The sequence below is a fragment of the Macrobrachium nipponense genome, chromosome 19 (assembly GCF_015104395.2).
Source record: "Macrobrachium nipponense isolate FS-2020 chromosome 19, ASM1510439v2, whole genome shotgun sequence".
Lineage (NCBI taxonomy): Eukaryota > Metazoa > Arthropoda > Malacostraca > Decapoda > Palaemonidae > Macrobrachium > Macrobrachium nipponense.
The window spans coordinates 8,504,227-8,529,176 of NC_061088.1; the positions used below are offsets into that span (position 1 = coordinate 8,504,227).

Sequence of the window (24,950 nt, forward strand, 5' to 3'; positions counted from 1 at the left end):
CAGGAAAACATGACTAAAAATCATTACATTTTTGCGAGTTACAAGGTTATCACGACTACCCCATGAAATACAAGAACAACGTAACTTATTCGTGGTACACTTAACTAAACCCCTACTTCCTGAGTTGACAAAAGAAAGGTTATCTTATCAATCAATACGTCTCTGAGTACAAGGACCCGAGATGCTACCCTGATGCCAATTCCATATCATTTAGGTATCGAATTTCACTTCTGGAATCGAATAGTTGTGATAAAATCAACAGACTATTTGCCATTTTACTTTAGAAAAAAAAAATGCAGTTATGAAGGTCTTAGGGAGAAAATAGTTTTATCTATAGGATTCAGTACCATCGTGATTTTATTTCAGTGTCGAGGTGTTAGATCTTAGAGGGCTTTTTAGTTTTGGTTAAATATTAAATATATTTTTAGTCCTCCTTTCAAAAAATTGGACCCAGTCAGTACTTTCAAATTGAAGTTTGTGTTTTTCATATATATATCCGTTCTTGATTTTTTTCTTAAGCATTATCTTGATATCAAATTTTTCTTCATGACTAGGTTGCCAGACCCTACTATTTTTTTTTTTTTTCAAATATACCAAAAAATTATTCGAAAGGCGAATAAATATTTCGTTGAAAGCTTAACCACCGTATACCACCATTATATTCATATCAAGCAGAATAAACCCAGTCGCCGGAATGGTGATAGAGTAATGAAGGAGGGGGTATGAGTTTATTGTTATTTGATATTCATTTAAGAAAATTTGTATTTGAATTGATGTCAGGGAAGTTTCATTACTATTTATGGAATTGACATTAGGAATATGATCACCTGAACTTCTACTGGAAAAAACTTACCATTCCAGTTTATACTTGTAACCTGCTGTTACATAAATTACATAAATTACAATACATTTATTTATTCTTCAATGTGCTGTCTTGATACCTAAGGTATTAAATCACCCCCTTCTTAATTTTTTTTAAACTATTTCCCCATAGGTTTCTCTCAATATTATTTTATATATTATTCTATTATTATGTTTGTTAAGATTAACAACTTAAAATCTAAAATAAACTCATTTATTTTCCCTTCATAATTCACAGAATTGAAATAACAGTGTTTTTTTCCGTGAATAAATATTTGATTGGTTTAATTCAAAATGTTAAACGAAGATACTGATTGCATTTAAAAAATCCATTCGCCACTGATTAGCGAAATCAATATCCCGTCGTAAAGTACTAATTGAATTTGTAATTATATTTATAGGGAATAATTGAACTGAGGTCTATTCGTACGAAGTACCTGGATTTGTCATTATAGTTTTTATTATATAGACTCGTCAGCTCGGTCATTCTTTTCCCAATAGGTTATTTGATTCAACATTCTGTATTTACCAAAAGTTATCATTTTATTATTGACTTATGATATTCAAATTGTTTTAGTCACAGCGCCAAGTTTGTTTTAGCTGAGCCATTAGCAACATTAAGAGTTTTATTCAAGTATTCACTTATCAACGTTAAAGTCTTATCTAAGTATTCATTCCTATGTACTTATTTCAATGTTTATCGATACTTGTAGTTTGTGCGCTTTGAAAAGTCTCACCTTTTCGACTTACAATTCGGGAAAGTCTCCCCTTTTTAACTTGTAATTTATATATATAAAAAAAATAAATAGTGCTGTGCACTTGTAATTCAGAAAATTCCGTCGTTATATATAATTCAGGCAAAATATTCAGAAATATCTGTCATTTACTCATAAATTATAAGTCTGTCTCGTGTACTTATAATTTCTTTAGTATCTTCCTTCTGTAATTGAATTGATAAAGAAAAAATTCTGTTATTACCCATAAATCATAATTCTCTCTTGTGCACTTATAATTTTTAAAAATCTTCCTTCTGTAATGGATTTATCTATTCAACTCAGATTTTCTCTCTCATTACCTATGTTATCGTATAATTTCTAACTACCAAATTAAAACATTTTATATTCTGCATAAAATAAAAATAAAAATAACATTTCCCAATGTCTGTGTCCAAAGTTTTTTTTCATGATTTTCTCAGTGTCATTAAATTCAAAATTCATAATTCGTCACCTGTTGTGTATGTTTTTTTCTCAAAATTTATTTTTTTTAACTTTTTCAAAATGTTGCTCTGAAATATGATCCCTAAGTATATTTGTCCTAACTGTTATTCATAAAATTCATCCTTCAGTGCATAATTGTTAAAGTATTATTCACAAATATTCATCAGTCATTATTTATTTTTTTATGTTTCATTTCCAAAAATGAAATCATCAATCATTATTTTGTTTTGTTTAATATCCCATTTCTAAGATTTTATCATTATTCGTCCTCGTCGCCACATTGAGATTTAATTCATATTCAGCTGTTCTTTTTATCTTTATTTGTAATTCCATTTTCCATCACCTAATTATTATAATTACAATGTAATCCATTCATGACGTTCTGTCCTACTCCTGGTCTTGTGGAAGACCCCAATATCTCATTCTTAAATGTAATTCTCTCCTCATTTCTAAATGTAATTCACATTATCTGCTCTTATTTGTTTGTTACTTGAGGTATCAAATCATTTCTAATTATAATTCCAGATTCATTTCTAAATGTAATTCATATTATCTGCTGTCTTTTTTTATTTTGTCACGAAGAAATATAATTCATGTTATCTTCTGTAATTTATGTATTTTTATTAGTCAAGAAGAAATGTAATTCATATCTTCTTAAATTTTTTTTTTCACGAATCACCAAGAAATGTAATTCATATTATCTTCTGAAATTGATTTTTGTTTAATAGTCACGAAGAAATATGCAAAAAAAAAATTATAATATCCCATAGGCTTTTATACAATAAGGAACCCTTTTTTATAATTTAGGATAAAAAAAAATATTAGAATGTTTTTATGAAATAAGCATAAAAATCTAGAATGTTATTATTTTTCTTTATAGAAAATAAGAAAAATATTAGAATGCTGTTTATCTTTTTTTTAGGAACTAAGCAAAAAAAAATATTAGAATGCTGTTCATTTTTGTTTCTCTCTCATCTCCCAACTATGTTGTTCTTCTCTTTTTCCCCCAACAGTACCGTGACAAAGAGGTAGACCTCCTCTTCTTCTTGTTTCTCCTTGTTGTTCCGCCCGTTAGAGGCATCTACAGTTTTAGAGGGGAATTTGAACGTTGTTTGCTAATTTGCTGTTGTGCATTTTTTATTTAAATTCTTAGTCCATTTATTCTTAGTCTTTGTTATTTTTGTGCGAGAAGCATGTCCGACCATTTTTCCACTATAAGAATAGTTTTTTTTCTCTATATATGTATATTTTAGCAAGATTACTCACTGGCCTCTATTCTTAAGAATGTGTTTCAGTCTGTTCTGGTGAGTGTTTTACTGCTTTCCTTGCCTGTTCTTAAGATTATTTTCCAGTACATTCATATATACATATATTTACTATTTTTTTACGTTCTTAAGAATGCTTGCCATCGACTTAGGTGACATTCTTGAGAATACTCAATATCCTTAAGAATGGTTGGGTCACGTTCTTAAGAATACTCAGTATTCTTTCAGAATGCTTTGCCCTCGACGTATGTGACGTTCTTAAGAATACTCAGTATTCGTTAAGAGTGCGCGCCCTCGACCTAGGTCACATTCTTAAGAATGCTCGATATTCTTTAGGAGTGCTCGCCCTCGAAGTAGGCACCATTCTTAAGAATACTCAATATTCTCTAAGAATGCTTGCCCTCGATTTAGGTCACGTTCTTGGGAATACTCAATATTCTTCAGAATGGTTGGGTCACATTCTTAAGAATGCTCAATGTTCTTTAAGAATGCTTCCCTCGATTTAGGCCACATTCTTAAGAATATTCAATATTCGTTAAGAGTGCTCGCCCTCGACCTAGGTCACATTCTTAAGAATACTGATAGTAACAGTACTACTTACGGATTCTTAGGAATGGTTGCCAGTGCCTTAGTCTGTCCTTAGGAATCTATTCTTGGCATGTTCTTAGGAATAGGTTTCCCTTCTGGGCTGTTGCAAGCGTAGCATGACGATAGAAATAGCCACCATGAAGAATTTATTCATATCAAAAAAAGGAAAAAAAAGTTACTTAAAAATCAGTCAAAATTCATCCAGTTCAAAAAAACCTAAAAAAACTAAAGAAAAAAAAACATTTTTTTTAATCTGATGATCAAATTTGCATATAACCTCAACCTCGTTTCATTTCTATTTAGCAAGACCGTTTTGCATTTTAGCATGATACTGGCATATATAATATATAATTTAATTCACGGCAACTCAAATAAACATCAGTTTGCCATAAAAACTATATTTTTTTATATTTTTAGAAATTGTAATATTATTTAGAAACACTTCAGGTAAGAGCGTTTACATTATTATTATTCCTATATTTTAAAATATTATGGCTTATTTATCTTAAATTCTGCTAGATTTCAAATTTCTAAAAGAATATATTTAAACTCATTTTATAGAGAGTATTAGAGTAGAGCATAGTTCTGGAATATTTTTTTAAATATATTTACTTCCATCTCGTATCCTTTACGAGGCTACAATGTTAGAAAAGGATTTAAAATAAATTTGTATTTTCTGAAATAATTGTGAGAAATTTATAATAATTGAAAAATATTTCGCAAAATAAAGAGATAAGCAAGTATTTATCGGAGCGAATTATAAAAAGTATGTGATAATTAAGAATATTTACCCAAAATCATAAAAAGTATAAAAATAACTGTCTTTATCTGAAAGGAATAAATTATAAAATAATTGAAAAATATTTTCGAACGATTAAAAAAATAATCTTGAATTTATCTGAACGAATTATAAAAAATGCATGTTAAATGAAAATTATTGTAATAAAATATATGATAAATGAAAAGTATTTTCACAAAATTATAAAAAGCATAAAAAAATTTATCTTGATCTGAGACGAATATAAAAAGTATATATAATTGAACAGTATTTTCCCAGCATCGATTCGCAAAAATGAAAGACAGCGAAGCAGGCGATGATGATGATAATGAATAATGGTGAATGCAAAGCATGAATAACTGAATCGACATTTTTATTCAAGGTTTGCATGACGGTATATGATCCGCGTCATGGACGCATGCGCATTTTGCAAGTTGCATTATGGTCGTGGCGAAATGATAGTTTTTTCGCCCACAAGTCTTATTCACTGTTCGGAAATGAATGATGATATACACACTGCATGATTTTTTTTTTTATCTTACGTTGGAGATCACAGCAAAGATGTCAGTTGCCATTGTGTGAATTTGTGTATGATTACAACCGCGTGTGTGTGTGTGTGTATATATACATGTATGTATATATTATATATATATATATATATATATATATATATATATATATATAAATGATATATATATATATAAATGAAGTATATATACTATATAATAAAATAATATATATATATATATATATATATATAGATGATATATATATATATATATATATATATATATATATATATATATATATATATATATATATATATACAATATTCGATTATGATAATTACATACATACACTCATTCACTTCTGCATGCATTTATTTATATAATAATTCTGAAAGTATATTGACATGATTATCCGGTTCATCCATTTAATATCCTTTGGTACAGATCACAAGCCAAGGATTTGCGTAATCCAGGATCAGTATATCTTCGAAAACATGAAGAAAAATCCCTTTTTTTACAATAATTTTCATCTTTTCATTGTTATTTTTTCAAGAAAGACTTATTTGATATTTGGATGAATTATTTTTGAGCTGTGATATAAAGTAGGTCTTTTAATTTTGATCCAAATTTATTGAAAAGTATCGTTCAAAATTGGAAAGGTTAATATTTGAAGAGATATGAAGATAGATTTTATATCTATATTTTAAAAGATATCGAAAATGATTGAAATATGTCGTTCAAAATTGGAAAAGTTAATATTTAAATATATATAAAGAGAGATTTTATATTTATATTTTTAAAGACGTGATCGAAAATTATCGAAAAGTGTCTTTCAAAATTGGAAAGATTAATATTTGAAGACAGATATATATATATATATATATATATATATATATATATATATATATATATATATATATATATTATATATATATATATATATATACTATATATATATATATATATATATATATGTATATATATATATTTAAACGTGATCGAAAATTATTGAAAAAGTATATCACGCGAAACTGATAGAATTAACTTGTAAAAACTGAGAATTGTCAAAATATAATACCATCAGTTTATTCTTTATTATCGGGAATTATGACGGAAAATAACATTTATCAGAAAAAATAATATAGATCAAAGGTTGTCTAATTGATTACAAGTTAAATTCTAATTGAATGTTTACCTTCAAAGTATGTTTGGTCATTGAAAACAAAATATCGGAAATGCTAAGACTATCTTTTGTCTTAATGTAATGAAAACAGTTATAAGTTCAAATGCTTTTCAAAACTGTCATGGTTTTAATGAGAGGAAATCAATCGTGTATTGTAAAAATAATACCGTAACAAAAGTTAAATGGTTTACGTTAAGTACTTGAATATATAATATATATATATATATATATATATATATATATATATATATATATATATATATATATATATATATATATATATATATATATATATATAATATTCGATTATTTGCTTCCACACATATTTGATGAGGAGTCAAATACATCATTTTTAGAATAATAGTTTTTTGTGAGAATAATTATTAGATTGATATATAGATTAAATCCTAAACTTTTATCAGATTTTTTTTCTTTACAATTTTACAATCATTTTTGGAATCGATATCACTAAAAATAAACAAAGAAGTAAAAAAAAATTGGTGAAATAAACAATAGCTTAAATCTTCGTTCTGTTTCTCCTTAATCATTCGTTAATGAACTAAAAATCACTTAGAATTAAGGAAATAAGAAAATAGATGTTAAAAGAAGTGATAATTCTTATCCGTTTACAAATCCGTAATGAATTACAATTCAGTCATTTATAAAAAAAAATTATTCATGTTCTGTTAATCGCGAATGTTAATTCAATTATTTTTCTTTTATCTTCGTTCGTATATTTAAAAAAAATAAAGAAATACTAAATAAAAAAAAGTTAAAAATACATATATATAAAATCAACTTGATCAAAATTCAAAACACAAAAGCAGAAGAAAAAAAAACTATAAAATAAAGTCTAGGATTCACTCGGTGATGGAATAAAAAACTTAATATAAAAAATATAAAATCTGAATCATGCGTTGACGAACTAAAAAAAAACTTAAATAAAAAATGAAAAATAAAAACAATAAAGTAAACTCTAGCAATCATTCTTTGATGAAATAAAAAACTTGAATATAAAAAAAGTTCAAAAGTCAAAAAGAATAAGATAAAGTAGGAATCATTCGTTGATGAACTAAGAAAATTAAATATAAAAAAGATGAAAAATCTGAAAAAAAATAAGATAAACTAGGAATCATTTGTTGATGAACTAAAATAATTTAATATAAAAAAAATGAAAAATCTGAAAAAAAATAAGATAAACTAGGAATCATTTGTTGATGAACTAAAATAATTTAACATAAAAAAAATGAAAAACCAGAAAAAATAAGATAAACTAGGAATCATTCGTTAATGAACTAAAAAAAACAAAATTAAATATACAAAATTCGAAGAAATTTTAAAATAAACTCTAGGAACCATTCGTTGATGAACTAAAAAAAATTGAAAAAAAAAACATGAGTAAAATCTGAAGAAATTTTAGAATAAACTCTATGAATCATTCGTTGATGAACTAAAAAGAAAAACAATATAGAAATAGAAAAATGAAAAAGATAGTTCAACCGGTAAATATCCCGAGCCCGTGCACGCCCTAAGCATGATCTGTTTTGTCTCGTGAGCTTCGAATGGACGGTTTTGGCCCTCATTCTATTCTGCCTAATTATGTTTGCTGCTGTTGTCTTTTGGGGAAGGGAAGTAATTGTACCTTTTAACATAATTCTAAGATTATCTTCGTCTCACCGTTGTTAGTCTCCAGTGCATCTCTACTCTGATAATTAAGGAGAAATTATATATTTATTTATATATAAAACAGGTATCCTTTGCATTTTCGCGTATTGTATTATTCAGTGTATAAAAATGAATATAATCGGAGAGAATTGCCTTTGGCTATATTTGCAAATGCATATTGATGTGTTTAAATGTTTGTTAAAATTATCATTATCAGAAGCAATTGCATTTTTTGCCTGCAACATCGATGCAATGCATAATTCAGTAGACGGGAACTGATACAAATTCACACGAGCAGGGATGTACTGGAGTCAGTGAGGTGGTTAAGAAAAATACAAAAAAATGCTTTAGTCTAACAGAGTGGTATGGTAAGTCTTGTGTTACATATCAAGTTGCAAATGGTAATTCTCTGTTAAAGTAAGAATTTAGTGTTGAATGAGTCTTGATCAGCTTTCTAATCAATTTTATTCATATAATAAGTGACCAAGGACGCTAAATATAGCGATTGATTGATAGCAACATCTGTATTGGTCCAGTTCAGTCCAGTCAAGATTCGTATTACCTGGGGCTAGATCATTACCAAAGGGCAACTTTGAGTTATAAAATGTAATGTTCAGCTTTCAAGTACATCTTTATTTATTTATACGTGGCTAAGGACGCTAAAAATAACTGGTAGAAACGTCCTTATAGGCCTATAGGTTTTTCAGTCCAATCAAAGTTTAAGAAAATACATTTTCATTGGCATATAAGTGATCAGAGACTTTAAAAACAGATTGATCGATAGATTGATGATCAAAGACGTTAAAAAACAGAGATTGATTCATATAAATAACTGTGTAAGTCTAGTTTTCAGTCATATAAGACATCAGTATAGGTCTAATTTTCAGTCATATAGATATATAAATATCTGCATAGGTCTACTTTTCAGTCATACAAATATATAAACATTAATCCCTAGTTTTCAGTCATATAAATAATATTTACAGTATAGGCCTAGTTTTCAGTCACATAAACATCTGTACAGGTCTAGTTGTTCTGTCATATAAATATCTGGTACAGGTCTAGTTTTCAGTCATATGAATATCTGTATAGATCTAATTTTAAGTTAATAAATACTAGTATATATCAGTATAGGCCTACTTTTCAGTCACATAAACATCAGTATAGGCCTAGCTTCCAATCCAGCGAAGATTTAAAAATGACAAGAGCCTAGGCTAAGTTCATCTTCAAAGGGCCATTAAAAAGAAAAAAAAAAAAAAAAAAGAAAGAAAGATGAAGCCCTTGAACGCCCACTTTATCGAGCACCGACGTGAATTCATCTAATCGGGGGCGTCTCCCCCCTTTCTCCTCTCCTTTCTCCCTGGGACAGGACTTCAGCGAGAGTTTCCAGATCCTGCACGCGGGGCGGGCGCTGAGGATCCTGCGCCTGGCGAAGCTGTTGTCTCTGGTGCGCCTGCTCCGCCTCTCCCGTCTCGTGCGATACGTGTCGCAATGGGAGGAGGTCTATGTAAGCAGCGTCAGTGTTACCCCTCTTTATTCTCTTCTCTCACCCTGACACTCACTACTCACTCAGTACTCACTCAGTACTCACTCACTCCACTCAGGCACTCACTCACTCACACACACACTCACACTACTCCACGATTCCAAGTGACACAACTGTAAAAAGACAAAGAAATTAGAATTGTTTTTGTAAAAAAATAAAGAGAAACAATACCAAAGTATTAAGGTTTTAAGCTTCACTCAATGCTACTTAATGTAATGTCTGCTGGATATATACAATATTATTACTATTATTATTATGCCTTTTGATAAATGCGTAGAAATAACCCACGCCTGATGTACTACTACTACTACTACTTACTCTATTTGGATTCTAGAAAGACACTTAACCATTATTATTAACCTCCCAGTTATTGACCTCTAGTGACCCAAAACACACCTTTCCCTTGGTGCTCTTCCCCCCACCCCCAACCCCTTCTTCTTTAAAAATGACCCTTCATCCCGACCCATACCCGTATACCCTTATTAGATCCCAGTCAGTACCCCCTACCACCCGCGCATGCGCGCTAAGGCCATCTGATCACCAGCCTTCTTGCGTTGTTATGACCTGACCTGATCTTACCCACCTCCTCCTCCTCCTCATGGTCCCCCAAACGTACTGTATTTTAGTTCTCTGCCGTTCTTGCGCCTATCTGATCAAGCTGTGTCCACTCTCTCAACACGTATATATATATTTACTTAAAAAAATAATGACCTAATAATTATGGTATTTCCCTTCATTTCACAAGACGAATTCTCTCTCTCTCTCTCTCTTTCTTATCGATTATTTCCACCCGAGACCACTCTCAAAAATAAAAGACCAAACCACGTAGATTTGCCACCGCCCTTAAGACCTCTTAACTTGTATTTGAAATGTTTTTTTTTTTTTGCAGCAGCAGCAAAGTTTTATTATCATTTTGTCTGTCACTCCTGTTGGTCACACCCTTTGTAGCTGAGAGAAGAATAGAGATCTATGTACTATTTGAGAAGTCTGTTGCGTTGAAACCCTCGTAGAAGTATACTGTCCAACTCTCTTGTGTATCTGAGTATCGTCAGTATTTATTATTCCTCTAGTCTCATTTTTTTTCAAATTTTTTTTTGCTCTTTTTTAACCAAACTGAAGATTTCAGTAAGTATTTGACTTCCTCTTTTTGTTTAGTTGTTTGTATATTTGAAAGTATTCTCCTTCCTAGAGATTGTCGAGTATATTTTTATATTTATAATATATGTTTGTATGATGACTTCTGTACTACGTGTTAATTAACATTCCAGTAGTTACTCGTAATCTTTTCCTCGCTCTCACAGTTACTGAAGTCTACGACAAATAACCGGATGGATTTAAATATGTCAATAAATTCATATCTCAATAAATTTTCTAAGTGGAATAAGAGAATGGCAGGCTGCATTTTTTTTTTTCTAGAGAAGGCTTTGACCACAAAGATACGACCACGAAATGTCAGGATAATTTAATAATAATTATACAAATATTTATCAGAGTTGAGATCGTTTTTTTCATATATATAATTATATTCTGGTGATCATTGACCGGCCATTAGCTACACTTCGTCGCCAAAGAAATAAATTATTATTATTATTATTATTATTATTATTATTATTATTATTATTATTATTATTATTATTATTATTATTATTATTATTATTAACAAACCTTTAGCACCTGAAGGCATTAAAAAGAAATTACTACTTTAATGAAATTATTGATAGAAACACAATTGGCACAGAAAGATGTTAGCAGTAAAAAAAGAAAATTCTTTGGTTCTTGAGTATTTATTTATTTTTTCTTTTTCCCCCCCGAGTCCTTGATGATCATTTTTGTTACACCCTGTTGAATATTCACTTTGATATTATGCATTGCCTCATAGATTACTATCTATCCTTTTGAGAGTAATTGATAAATTTGCCTATGGGTGATAATCCACAATTTTAACATCAAAATTAACAGATCTTAAAGTAATAGCCAATTTAAACGTAATAAAACCAAATTTAGCATTAAAACCAAATTTAACATTGAATACTGATTCCCCGTAGATGTCCTTAGTATTTATGAAAGCATTAACAAACTGCTTTTTCATATTAATGTCTCAAGACAGTTCATAGTTAATTCATAGATTACAGACGTAATGGTTTCATATTGATACTGAAACAGTTTGTCTGTTAATTTTAAATAGTCAGGCTTAAGGTCTGTTTTCCATTGAGCACTTGATAGAGTTATTCGTGGCTATTTTGTTAACGAAGGCAATTGCTGTTAACATTAGGACTATAACACTGTTATCCCCCTACTGTTATCATTCACTAATTTTTCAGATTGCGTACGCGCCCCTGTCCTATTGTTTTGCCTCCCACTAACCTATATTCTGCCATAACCCCTACGTCTTGAAGTGTGTGTGAAGAGTCTCTCTCTCTCTCTCTCTCTCTCTCTCTCTCTCTCTCTCTCTCTCTCTCTCTCTCTCTCTCTCTCTCTCTCTCGATACGTCAGATACCAGTTCCTCCACAACAGTCATGATTCGTTTCAATTCATCTTTTGGTTTGTCCCCTAATTATTTCTTCAGTAGCTTCTTTTCTTGTCCTTGATTGAGTTCCTTGTCATTCTGGTTTCGTGAATAAGTTAAAATGACCCTGTTTAGTATTCTATTCAGTTTTCAATACTTTTAATTTTATCGGTATTATTCCCACTTTATCGAATTATTTTTATGATTGCCTGGTAATTATGCCACCCCAAGTCAATTCTCTTTTGTTTGTCTCTCTCTCTCTCTCTCTCTCTCTCTCTCTCTCTCTCTCTCTCTCTCTCTCCTTTCCGTTAGTGTGTTTATACATCTTCCGTATATAAGAGACAGGTGTATATTTGTACATATTCAAACGGATGCCCGCGTGCCTTTAGATGGGTGTATATATTATATATATTTGTGAATGTGTGATTTGTGTGCATGTATGTATATCTGTACAGCTTACGAATTCATTTTCTAAATCCATATCTATATGCACACTTGCACTTGGCTTAGCACTAAGATTTAAAAAAAAGTCTGCGTGTGTCTTGCGTTTAAAATCATAAACTACAATCATACGTCTGTATATATACTGCATATGTGGCGTGTATAACATGAATATATGTATACAGGCTCCGGCATATTCCTGTTTTGACGTATGAATGTTTCTTGGGTGTGGAAAAAGGAAAATGTTTGTCATTGTGAGTTATGTTGGAACTAAAATGATATACGAGAGAGGAATTATATTTATATATGGCCTATTTTAATATTGATAAGAGCAGGAAATGGGTATTAATTGTTTTAACGTGCGTTTGTGTATTAATATTGTCGAAGGAATGTGTGTGTGTGTGTGTGTGTGTGTGTGTAAGGTAGATGTATGAAAATTTCGAGGTGATATGAATCTCTCTCTCTCTCTCTCTCTCTCTCTCTCTCTCTCTCTCTCTCTCTCTCTCTCTCTCTCAAGCTTATCAGACTCAGTTTTATTCAGTTGGTTTTCTTGTTTTTGCTGATATCTGTTGGTAACTTCCAAATTTTTATTTTCTTTTATTTCCAACTTTTTTCTTTCAACAGTTCATAAATTATACACCTTTATTTTGAACCTTGGTCCTTCCGGCAACATCCTACAAATAGCTCAAGACATTGATATATTTATATATATATGATAAAGACTTTATCCTATTATACCAAAACATTGACAATAAATTGACTATCCTTCACACCTATTCACCCCCTACCCCAACCCCTCCACCAACTTTTACCTCACTTTTCTCTCCTCCTCCTCCTCCTCACTTCTTCTCAGTCTTAATAATGACTTAACTCTGGCCTAATTTTCAGTGCTCTCCTCTTTGTAATCTTTGAAGTACTACTTACTATTCCATTTGTCTGTAGAACCAGTTTTTATTTTTCATGAAATATGCTATAGTGCTTCTACTCATTTCCACGACCAGCTATGTGTCTTGTGTTCATCCCCCTCGAAGCTGCGTTTCCTCATGCGATAACGAACCACTCCATTTTTTCCCATCTACTTCCTCCTCTTCTTCTCCTCCTCCTTCTCTGTTTGGCTTCTAGCGGACCCACGGCTCTTCTTCTTCTTCTTCTCCTTCTCTGTTTGGCTTCTAGCGGACCCAAAGCTTCTCGAGAATGGCTTCTGTTTCAAACGAAAATATATAAAAAAAAATTAAACGTCATTTTGTGACTATAGTGTCAACTTGTATATAATTCAGCTCTTTCAGTGGCTGTTGTTTGTTACTGGTTATGTTTTCCCTATTTTATTTTCTGTAGCTCTATTGAAGACTATTTTTATTTTGTGAGACACGCAGGTAGATAGATCTTCCTGAGTCGCAATGATGTGTGTCGTCTTTTGTTTTGCGTTCATCTTTCTGTATTTTTTTTGCTTTCGGTAACTTTTGGCTTCTGAACGTAGCACAGGGAAACGCAGCTTATATCTGTTGTATTGTATTTGTTCACTGAGCAGCCCGTGGAATTGTGTATGCGCGCCCAATTTGTTGATATCCGTTATATTTGTAGACACTTTGTAACGTATGTGATTCTTGTTCCACATGAGCCTCCCCTTTAAAGGTATGGATCGTTTTCTATGAATTTGTTTCACATGAGCTTCCCCTTTAAAGGTATGAATCGTTTTCTATGAATTTGAAGAGCGCTGGCTGTTTTTTTAAAATGTATCTGGCTTTGAAAATTGTTTTTTGCCATTCATTATTATTTTTTTGGTCTGTCTCGCTCTCTTTATACTATTCACTTATTATTCACTTATATAACTCACCTTACTACTTATACTACGACTACTTTCGTTATTGGTTTGATTGATTGATTGATTGATTGCTGGGGGGGTAAAGTATCTTTACTCTCTCACGCTGCTGGCTTCATGCTTTTCTTAACATTCGGTATGAATTCACACTTGTTATATTATATTTCTTCAGTGCTTATGTGAAACAGGACTCATATGTGGCCCCTTTTGACCGTTATTACAATTATTACTATTATTTATTTATTTCGATTGATTTATTTTGAAATGCCACCGGTTTGCCTTACAATGTATATAATTATATACAAATATAATAATAATAGTCTCTTGTCAGTTTCTTCAGAAATTGTATCTAAATTTTTTCTTATTTTGCCTCTTGAATGTTTACTAAAATTCAAATTGGCTATGGAACTTCCAAAATGAATATTTTTCCAACGTATTCTCTCTGCTGGATGTCGGTCACCTATTCGCTGCATAGTGCATTACAACTCCTTTATTCCTCTTTTTTTTTCATTTTGTAATTTCTCAGCTCACACTTATTCTCTCCTCCAGAGTGGTAATTATACCAAATTGCATTTTTCTTTATACTCAGCAAGAAAGGACTTTTTTCTTTATACTCAGCAAGAAAGGACTTTTTTCCCCTTGTTTTTCCAACGTTTTCTTGCTCTTTTTATATATATATAAATCACTGCATTTTGTATATATTATAAAAAAAATAAGTTAAGCTGGCAGGTCTTTTTGGAAAGTCAGTTGCCAGGTATGTAGGTATTTTGATAATGTCTCTTTCTCTCTCTCATATTATTATTATTAATTATTATTATTAGCACCTTTTTGCCCCTTGTACAAAGTCTAGCATCATTTTAACTAAGATACAGATAGTTTTTTCTTTCAATTTTATTATTTTTTCTATTGATCACGTCTACTTTTTTCCGCAATTCATTTTTATCTTATTCAGTCACCCCCTGATTTTCCTTTCATTTTTTTTTTTTTTTACTTTATTCACATCAAGTTTCACCCATAACCTATATTCTTTTTCATTCACATCTATGTTTTCCCATAACTTATTTTCTTCCTTAGTCACCTCTTGTTTTTCTCATTTTATTTTTTTTATTCATTCAGTCACATCTCTCTAATATCTTCTGTATTTTTGTTTCACATTCTAGTAGGGTGGGCAAAGGAACCAAATGTTATTTGTTCACTAAATCATCATGTATGACGTTGGTGTAAGGTGGTGAGTGCATGCTGTTAATATTTATTATTATTCCAGGCTTTGCAAGCCGTTGTTTCTCCCAAGTCTGTTTTCTGTCACACACGCACATTCTCTCTCTCTCTCTCTCTCCTCTCTCTCTCTCTCTCTCTCTAATCTCGTCTCATCTCTTCTCTTTAAGTCATGATCATGTATGGTCCGCTTTGCTAACCTCAAAACAAAAAAGCCAAGCTCCCCTGCCAAGCACCCGTAACCTCAAGTTGTGATCAAGGGTCACTTTTGCAAATGGCTGTTAGACCTATGTGGCGATGATGTGGTCTGCCCTCTCTTGTGAACCTCGGTAAGAGCTTCATATATATATTTTGCTGTTTGCGGAATGGCTAACTTGTAAATATATATATATACTACTGTACTGTGCAACGTTTCTAGAAGGTCAGCAGGGACCTACTACCTCTGTGACTGTGTAATCGTGTGTATTATACGTCTCTGTTTTTGTAAACACTGTCCATAACCCTAGACGCATCAGGGTTAGGGTCTTTTTGGATAGGTTACCGTTAAGCTCCCGTAAGTATTGCCTTGAGACTTTCTCGATTATATGCGTTAATATTCATGCCTCTTGGGATTTTTCTAATTTCGTCATACCAAAGGTTCCTCTCTGTAGTTGTAGTGTAGTATGTTCGTAACGTCTACAGCTGCAGGTGCTGTATTTTGGAATATTCAATTCCTTTTGTATTTTCGTGAAGATTAAACCGTTTGTAACTTCAGTCCAGGGTCGCAAATCTTGAATTACAGTTAAATGCTCTCACAGGGACGATATGGAACTTGAAGAGTGCTTTGAACTTTAGTTGGAATTGTGCTAACTAGCTCCAGTTTTCCCCCAAAACAACTTTTATAGAGGAAAAGTAAACTTTTGTCTTTTTGCCATCAGCTCCAAACCTCAGAACTATTTCAACGTCAAAGAATAACAGTCATAGAAATTAACGTAAGTGCGCGTTTGACTGCATGTTTTCAATTCGAGCATTTGCAAGGGGTATTTGCAGCTCCTTACCCAAATTCCGTATCGCTCTAGCTATGTCAGGTCGGCGGATTCTGTTGAAATTGTCTAAAGCTCTGTGTAAAAACTGGCTTTTTTTTCCTTAGATTAGTAAATATCAAATGATAACTAAAAATTCCTAGAATTATTGGCAGATACAAACTCACAATAGGACCAGTTACTTCGATAGGCACTTGAACTCAGGGGCCTTTTAGGTCATGTTAACTAGTTCAGTTCAATTCTTGAAAATTGCACAAAGCTTGGTGTAAATTATGAATGGGAATTGAAAATAAAATTTGAATAGATTATCGAATTATTATTGTTCTTGGAACATCTGAACACGAATGACAGAGGATTGAGGAATAGGCTGATAGGTTAGGGATAGGAGACAGTGCTAAAACTTTAAGGAGTTGGGCAGCACAGTGTAAAGAGGCCGGAGGAAAGGGATGAACAGTAAATGAAAAGGGCAAATGCAGCTGTGACCCAGGAAAGGACGCTGCATAGATCCTTTAGTACCATCGACAGTATGCCACGAAAAGTACACGATATGCAGTACATTCTCAGAGTATTAATATGTGGTTATGGAGCTGATGAGAGCATTTAATATGTGGTTATGGAGCTGATGGCACGTTTGCCAGTAAAGTTTTCTCTTGGAATACTGACTATTTAGAGCCTGTTGTCTCTCAGACGAGTAAAATAGTTTACCATCTTGTCGTTTATCCGTGCGGAGTGAGTCTTCATCTCGCCCTCTGATCTAAATTTGAGGTTATTAAGAGTCGAACAGGAGGTGGATTTCAGTTTAATGAGTGGACCATACAACCATGAATTGTATTTTGATTTCCATGGTAACATAGGACAACCATGGCTCCTGCATTGTATACTACACCTGATTTGGGCAGCTACCAACACGATATTCTTTGTCATGCGTTTCAGTTCTCTCTCTTTCTCTTCCTCTCATTTTCTCTCATTCTTGTAGCGTTTTTAATCTACAGTTTGAAAACACAGTAGACACAGTAGGACGACAGTAGATTTCCAGTACATGTTTTTCTCTTTCTCCTGATTTATCCCTCTTTTATCTCGTAATGTTATCTGTGATGAGAGATTACCACTTTAGGGATCTTATGATTTCATTTTCTTTTTGGGGTTATTTATCATTTCCTTCTCCAGTTTTTATTTTTTTTAATTAGTTCCTTGTGTTTCCAGTTGAGGTGTTGTAGCAGTTCTGTGCCTCAGTGTTGCGTTGTTTTTATCACTCTTGTGCCTCATTTATGGGTTGATTTCTACTAAGTTCTGTGCCTCAGTCGTAGATTTATGTTATCATTTCTGTGTTCCTGATAAATGTTGTTTCCCCGACTCTGTGTCTTTAGGGTTGTTTTACCAGTTCTGTGTCTCAGTTGTGGATCTTTTTGTCAATTCTATGTTCCAGATAAATGTTTTCCCCAGCTCTGAGCCTCACCTAAGGTTTTATTTCAGTTTGTGCCTCAGGTAAAAGTTGTTTTTATCAGTTATGTGTCTCAGTTAAGGGTTGTTTTGTATTTTTTTTGCCTGAGTTAAGGGTTGTTTTGTCTTTTTTTTTTATCTCAGTTAAGGGTTGTTTGTCTGTTTTATGTGCTTCAGTTGAAAGCTGTTTTATCAATTCTGTGCCTCAGTTAAGGGTTGTTTTATCAGTTGTGTATCTGAATTAAAGGTTGTTTTTATCAGTTCAGGGTCTCAGTTAAGTTTTTTTCCAGTTCTGTGCCTCCGTGAAAAGTTATTTTATCAGTTCCATGTCTCAGTCACGGGTAGTTTAGTCAGTATTTATTTCTTCTTCTTCTTCAACTTCTTCAGTTAAGGGTTGATATAGCAGTTCTGTCTCAGTTATAAGTTGTTTAGTCAGTTGATGGATGATTTAATAGTTCTGTTTCGCTAGTTTTGTGCCTCAGTTAAGGGTTGTTTAATCAGTTCATACCGAAGTTGTTGGTTCTTCTTCCAGTTCTCGAGGTTAGTTGTGGATTGTTCTGTCAGTAATTAGTCTTAGTTAATGGTTACTTTATTTGTTTGTCAGTTCAGTGCCTCAGTTAAGGGTTGTTTAATCAGTTCTGTATCTCAGTTAAGGGTTGTTACACCAGTTCGTACCTCAGTTGTTGCTCTGCTTCCAGTTCTGGAGGTCAGTTGTGGATTGTTGTGTCAGTGATTGTCACCACCAGTCCTGTGCCTTCGTTAGGGATGTTTGTATCAGTGTTGTGCTCTGTTAGGCGCGTTCTGTGCTTCAGTTACAGTTTGTTGTGCCAGTTTTGTTCCTTAGTTGATGATTACAATATCAGTTTTTTTCTTCAGTTCAGGGTTACTTTATCATTTCCAGATCTCGTTTAAGGGTCATATTTATCACCTCTACCCTTCAATTAAGGTTTGTTTTATGACTTATGTGCCTCAGTTCTGGGTTGTATTTCAGATCCGTACCTTATGATGGTCGTTTCCTCAGTTCTTTCATTTATTTGTGAGGTTTTTTAATTAGTTCCTAGCTTCATTTTAGAACTGTTTCATCCATCCCCTTGTAGAGCTAGTTCTTCCATTTTATTTCATGTTTTTCAGTTTAGGACTTTTATTTATTCCTTAAGTTTAAAACTATCTTATCAATTCCTTAATTCAGTTCAGGTCCTCACTTCATTTTTGGCCCTTAGTTCAGTTTAGGCCTGTGTTATCAGTTCTTAAGTTTAAGGTCCTTCTTCAGTTTAGACCCTTATGAAATCCTTACTTCAGTCCAGGTCCTTCATTCAGTTCAGGGTTATTTTATCAATTCTGTACTTCAGTTTTAGGTCCCTACTTTAGTTTAGGGCCATCTTCTCAATTCCTTACATCAGTTTAGGGTTATCTTATCAATTCTCGACTTAAGTTTTAGGTCCTTACTTCAGTTCAGGCCTGTCGTATCACAACCTACCTACGGTTCAGGTCCTTACTTCAGTCTGGGGCTATTTCATCAATTCCTTAGTTAAGTTTTAGATTCATACTTAAGTTTAGGGCCCTTTTGTCTAATCCTTATTTCAGTTTAGGGCTGTCTTATCAGTTCCGAACTTCATTTTAGGCTATTTTTAGGGCTTTCTTATCAGTTCCTTGCTTCATTTTAGGTACTTACCTCAATTTAGGGCTGTTTTGTTAGCTTCTTACTTCAGTTTATAGGTGTCTTATCAGTTCTGTACTTCAGTTTATGGCTGTCTTATCAGTTCCGTACTTCAGTTTAGGTTTTTTCTTCAGATTAGGGCTATTTTGTCAGTTCCTCACTTCAGTTTAGGGCTGTCTGAACAATCCCTTGCCTCTACATCTTGAGCCACAGTCAGCCAGCCAGCCATCTAGCCATCTAGCCATCCAAACCAGCCCCCCCACCCCACACACCCCATCCCCCAAACCAAGGCCAAGAGCAGTATCGTGTGTTAGTACTATGCAACGTCTGTGTGCGCCCAGATCCACCAGAAATTTCTTTTTTTGAAAAACCTACTGGCTCCTTTCTAGTCTGCTTCAGGGCCTTTCGCTCACCTGCATCAGTGCCGAGTCCAATTTTCGAACCGCTTGACTGACCTAGTGATATATGATATATATATATATATATATATATATATATATATATATATATATATATATATATATATAAAGTAATGACAAACCTTGATCATTGTGATGGCAATGTTCATTTCTGAGGATATCTGTCGATTTTACTTTGCTGTACTGTACCTGTGTAGTTTTCTCTGTGAGTAGGTAGAGACAGTGTGAGGCAGGCCTGTGCTTGTGTCCAAAAAAAAATTTTTTAATTAAAAAAAAAAAAGCCTAGTTTTGGACTAAAAATTTTTTTTAAAAAGCTTAGTTTTGGACTCAAAATTAAAAAAAAAAAAAAAAAAAAAAAAAAAAGCTTAGTTTTGGACTCTCAGCGGAACCGACAACCAACAATATCAACGCGACAGAAAAAAAAATGCGGATCTGTTTTTTTCTGACTTTGCTTACTTTATGATTTTATTAGTTATTTTAATTTTTTATTTTTATTTTTATTTTTTTACTCTCTTCCTCACCTGGTCCTTAAGTCTTTGCCTTTTACTCTTCTCTTCGGTTCTAGATACTTAAGAACCATCGTAAAAAACACAGTGAGAGAAGGAGCGCTGCCGGTGGCTCAGATGCCCTGAACAAACGTAAAAGGAAGTCGTACAAACTATACAATATTCCATTTTTTAAGGTAAATTGAACCCTATTTCCCTTAAGATGTACAGTACCCTCCTCTCTTTTTTTTTTAATAAAAAAAAAAAAAAAAGATATATATAAGAGACCCTGCCTGCAATCTTATAGCCTGTCTGGACTTCTGTGTCTCTGTGCCAGTGTTCTTTTTTTTGCTTCTCTCTGCTTTCAGTGTCTATAGCTTATTAAACCCTCCGGCTTCCCCGCTGACAGCATGTGTATGTGTATGTATACCGTCTATATAAGCTTTCTCCCTGTATCAAAATGTTATGTATATTATACTATATATATTATTTTTCTCTCTAAACAGATTTGATTTTTTTTCCTCCAAATCGCCAGGTATATACTGTATGTAGTATATATATTTAATCAGCCGTTTTTATTTTTTATTTTTCTTCCTTGTTTTTTTCTTTTGCTAGCAGGACATATCTTCATTTCGCGAGCGCGAGCAGGCTGCTTCCTGCCGCTTGGATGATTTTTTGTGTCTTGGCCTGCCACCAATGTCTTAGAGAAGGAAAAGACAAAAAAAAACTAATAATGATAAAAAGAGTATAAACAGATACAAAGCTGCAGTGAGCATCCAACCGTGGTCCGGTAGTCTATATATATATATATATATACACGCTGCATGGCCTACCTACTACTTATCTCTCTCTCTCTCTCTCTCTCTCTCTCTCTCTCTCTCTCTCTCTCTCTCTCTCTCTCAACGTCGCCATTGTTCACCACCATCAGCATTTTGCATCATGATTCAACATCGCCATGACCATCATCTTCTTCACCAACTCTTGGCCATCCTTTTTTTAATATCTTGACGCCAGAATGGCCGTCTCTCTCTCTCTCTCTCTCTCTCTCTCTCTCTCTCTCTCTCTCTCTCTCTCTCTCTCTCTCTCTCTCTCTCTTTGTGAACATAAATATCAAAACCACCAACCTTACACACACGTTCCTTGTACATGCCAAAATTTAGAAAAAGGGGGGGATGGGGGGTGGTTCAGATGGACTTCCGGTCACCAGGATCCCCGTCTCTCCCTCAAAAAAAAAAAAAACAACCGAACGAGATCTACAGAGAGCGTGGATGTCTGATGCCTGGTTCCTCATCTGTTACAGATTTGGACGATCAGAAACAAGTCAATAAAAGAATTTTTTTTTTTTTAATGTCAAGAAGAAGAAGAATAAAGATTGACTTGTGCAAAATCGATCTTCAGAACTAAACGTTTCCATAAAAGTTTAAGTTTTTTTTCACATAAAAATGTTGAAGTTAGGATTTGGGGATATTATTTTTTCATTCATCTATATATATTTTATTTTACTTTATTTTTTTTAACATTTGTCCTCTGATTTGAAAACTGGTTTACATCGTAAGAGGTGACCACTTTTTGTACTTTCTTTATTTTCCATTTTATTTTTTAACCTCATGATTTTCTTGATGTGATCTGTAATAGACCGTTTTCTCCAATTCAGTTTTGACCATTATTATTATTTTATTATTATTATTATTTTATTATTATTATTATTATATTATTATTAATTATTATTAATTATCTTATTATTATTATTATTATTATTATTATTATTATTATTATTATTATTATTATTATTATTATTACTACTACTACTACTACTACCATCATCAATATTATTATTAAAATTATCATCATCACAAGAATAGCCTGCCTATGAAATTTTATAAGATCCTATTTTTATAAATTTCTTTATTAATTTTTTTTCATCTCGATGTATTTTTTAGCAAAGGGGACCTCACGACAGTCTTCATTTGTTTATATATATTATTTTTTTATAAGATTAATATTCATCCGTGATCTGATCCAGTAGGCTTTTGGTTAAATATCTATAAACATCCTTCAGTGGTATTTTTTTTTATTATAGGGCTAAATGTACACTAAAGAAACATTGAGCAGCTGGAATCTAAAGAGAAACTTGATAATGTCATTTCAAAGGACGTTTACATTGAAGATTGAGATCAGTCTCGTAGGTTATTCAAATAGAATCGAGACCCGAATTGAAGGTATTAGAGTAACGTAACATGCAGGAGTCACGCAGAATGATTGTTACGTAACGGAGTAAAGTATAACAGCTAGGGTCACCCAGAATGACGTCACTTGTATAGGTCACCCAGATGACGGGTACGTAACACAGACGCTGGGAATAACGTAATATCTATGGGTCACCTAGGTTCACTGTTACGTAGAACGGACGTTGATGTATAAAGTAACTTAACATTAGTAGTCACCAGAATGATTGTTGTGTAACGGTGACGTCATAATTTATGTTAAATCAGCAGTCTGTTCACACTGGACATTAGACCAGTCTCAGTTCAGTAGGTAAACATAAAATAATTCTGATGTCCACTTATTATCAAATTTCTTGTTTTTATGACGTAACTAAACTGACAATAAATTAAACTTCAGTCATCGATAACCATTTCATACTAATTTTAAATCATTATTGGTAATTTGCACCTACTTGTTGACATTTAAGTCATTTTCCGTAAATCGTCGATCTTGGAACTATTAAATCATTTGCAGTGATAATCTTTCATTAACGTCCACATGACAAGATATGTTTATAACTAACTTGTAAGACTTTCACATTATCCCGTAAAAAAAGTTCTAGAACTGACGTAATTAACTACAAGGAACTAAAGAAGTTAAGAATCCACGGAAGTTAGAACTTCGTAGGTCTAATCAAGAAAGCTGATCGTCCCAACGAGTTTCTGAAAAGAAAAAATTAAAGTACACATTTTGCCTTTCAAATAAAACTGGACTCAAGATTTCATGACTGAATTGCTGCTGCCCTTGACTGTATATAATATATATATATATATATATATATATATCTATACTATATATATATATATATATATATATATATATATATAAAAGAAGACACACTTAACGACTCCAGAACAGCCTTAATTATGTCACCGTCAATAAAAACAAACTTAAAAAAATAACATAAAAAAGAACAATTATTAATCATATCCATATGACTTTTAACCTTTATTCACCCTCTCGCCCTTACAAACATCAAAATACTTTTTATTAGACTCTTGAGAGATGCTGACGTGAAAATGAGAGAGAATTCTGATTCTCTCAGATGCTGGACCAGCGTGTATACCACAAACGCAGAATCGGCCTAATAAAACTCCAACCGAGATTCCGTACAAGTGCCTTCATTAGACCAAGCCTCTCGTAGAGATATAACTAGATAGGAACCTGCTTTCATCTACTACTACTAAAACTATCTACTAAAACTCAATCAAAGAAGCTTAGAGTGAACGTTTTAGTAGCGCCTCATAGATTTCTCTCGGATGAAATGCCCACAGTTTTCTCCACTTATTAGCCTGCGTGTCCGCTTGGAGAACTTTTCTTTAGAGCCAGAGTGGGAGGAAGAGTGAGTGTATGCGCGTGTGAGGGAGAGTGGGAAAGTGTCTCTGCTGGTGCAGCTGCTGTATTCAATACAGCAGGCAGGATCGTTGCATTAATGCAGTAGGGGGAGATTTAACTTGAATGCAGTAAGTGAGGGTTAACTGTATTGCTTCTTTAACTTTAATGCAATAAGTGCTGGTTAACTGTAGTACTACAGTAGGATTTAACTTAAATACAGTAAGTGAGGGTGAACTGTAGTACTACTATAGTAATGAAGAACGCTGCATTAATGCAGTAGTGACGAGAACTGCATTAATATGGCAGTAGTATAGTGATGAGGGGGTAAACTGTAACACCATTCTCAGTGACACTTGCCAAAATAAAATATAGAATAAATTAGACGAAAATAAAAATGAGAAAAAAAAATAAATATAGAAACTTAGACTTGAATCCATAGAGAATGAAAGGAAAGGAACCAAATCTTAGATGGCTGCGTCTTGCATGTTGCATGTTGATAACCACACCGACCTTTTCTCGCTTATGACAAGTATGTAACACAGAGCATTGCTTGGTGAAAAAAAATATAACATTAATCTATATCTTTCTCTCTTTATATATATATAAATATTTGAAAGACATGAACACAAAACAGAACTCATAATCAACGCATCAAAGAAAGTCTATCTTAAATTCCGAATGCTTGAAATCACGGGGGGTGGGGGAAAGCCGGGAAGTGGGGTAAATTCTTGACT

The 24,950-nt window shown here is 32.7% G+C and overlaps 1 protein-coding gene across 1 annotated transcript in view; it reads left to right on the forward strand.

The window, feature by feature from the left end:
• Window positions 1–24,950, forward strand: part of LOC135214159 (potassium/sodium hyperpolarization-activated cyclic nucleotide-gated channel 2-like) — a 471,901-nt gene that overhangs the window by 373,293 nt on the left and 73,658 nt on the right. Inside the window, exons 4-6 of the mRNA XM_064248234.1 lie at window positions 3,092–3,106; window positions 9,436–9,573; window positions 20,697–20,813. Of these exons, the coding sequence (XP_064104304.1) occupies window positions 3,092–3,106; window positions 9,436–9,573; window positions 20,697–20,813 (270 nt within the window). The remainder of the gene's footprint in view (window positions 1–3,091; window positions 3,107–9,435; window positions 9,574–20,696; window positions 20,814–24,950) is intronic.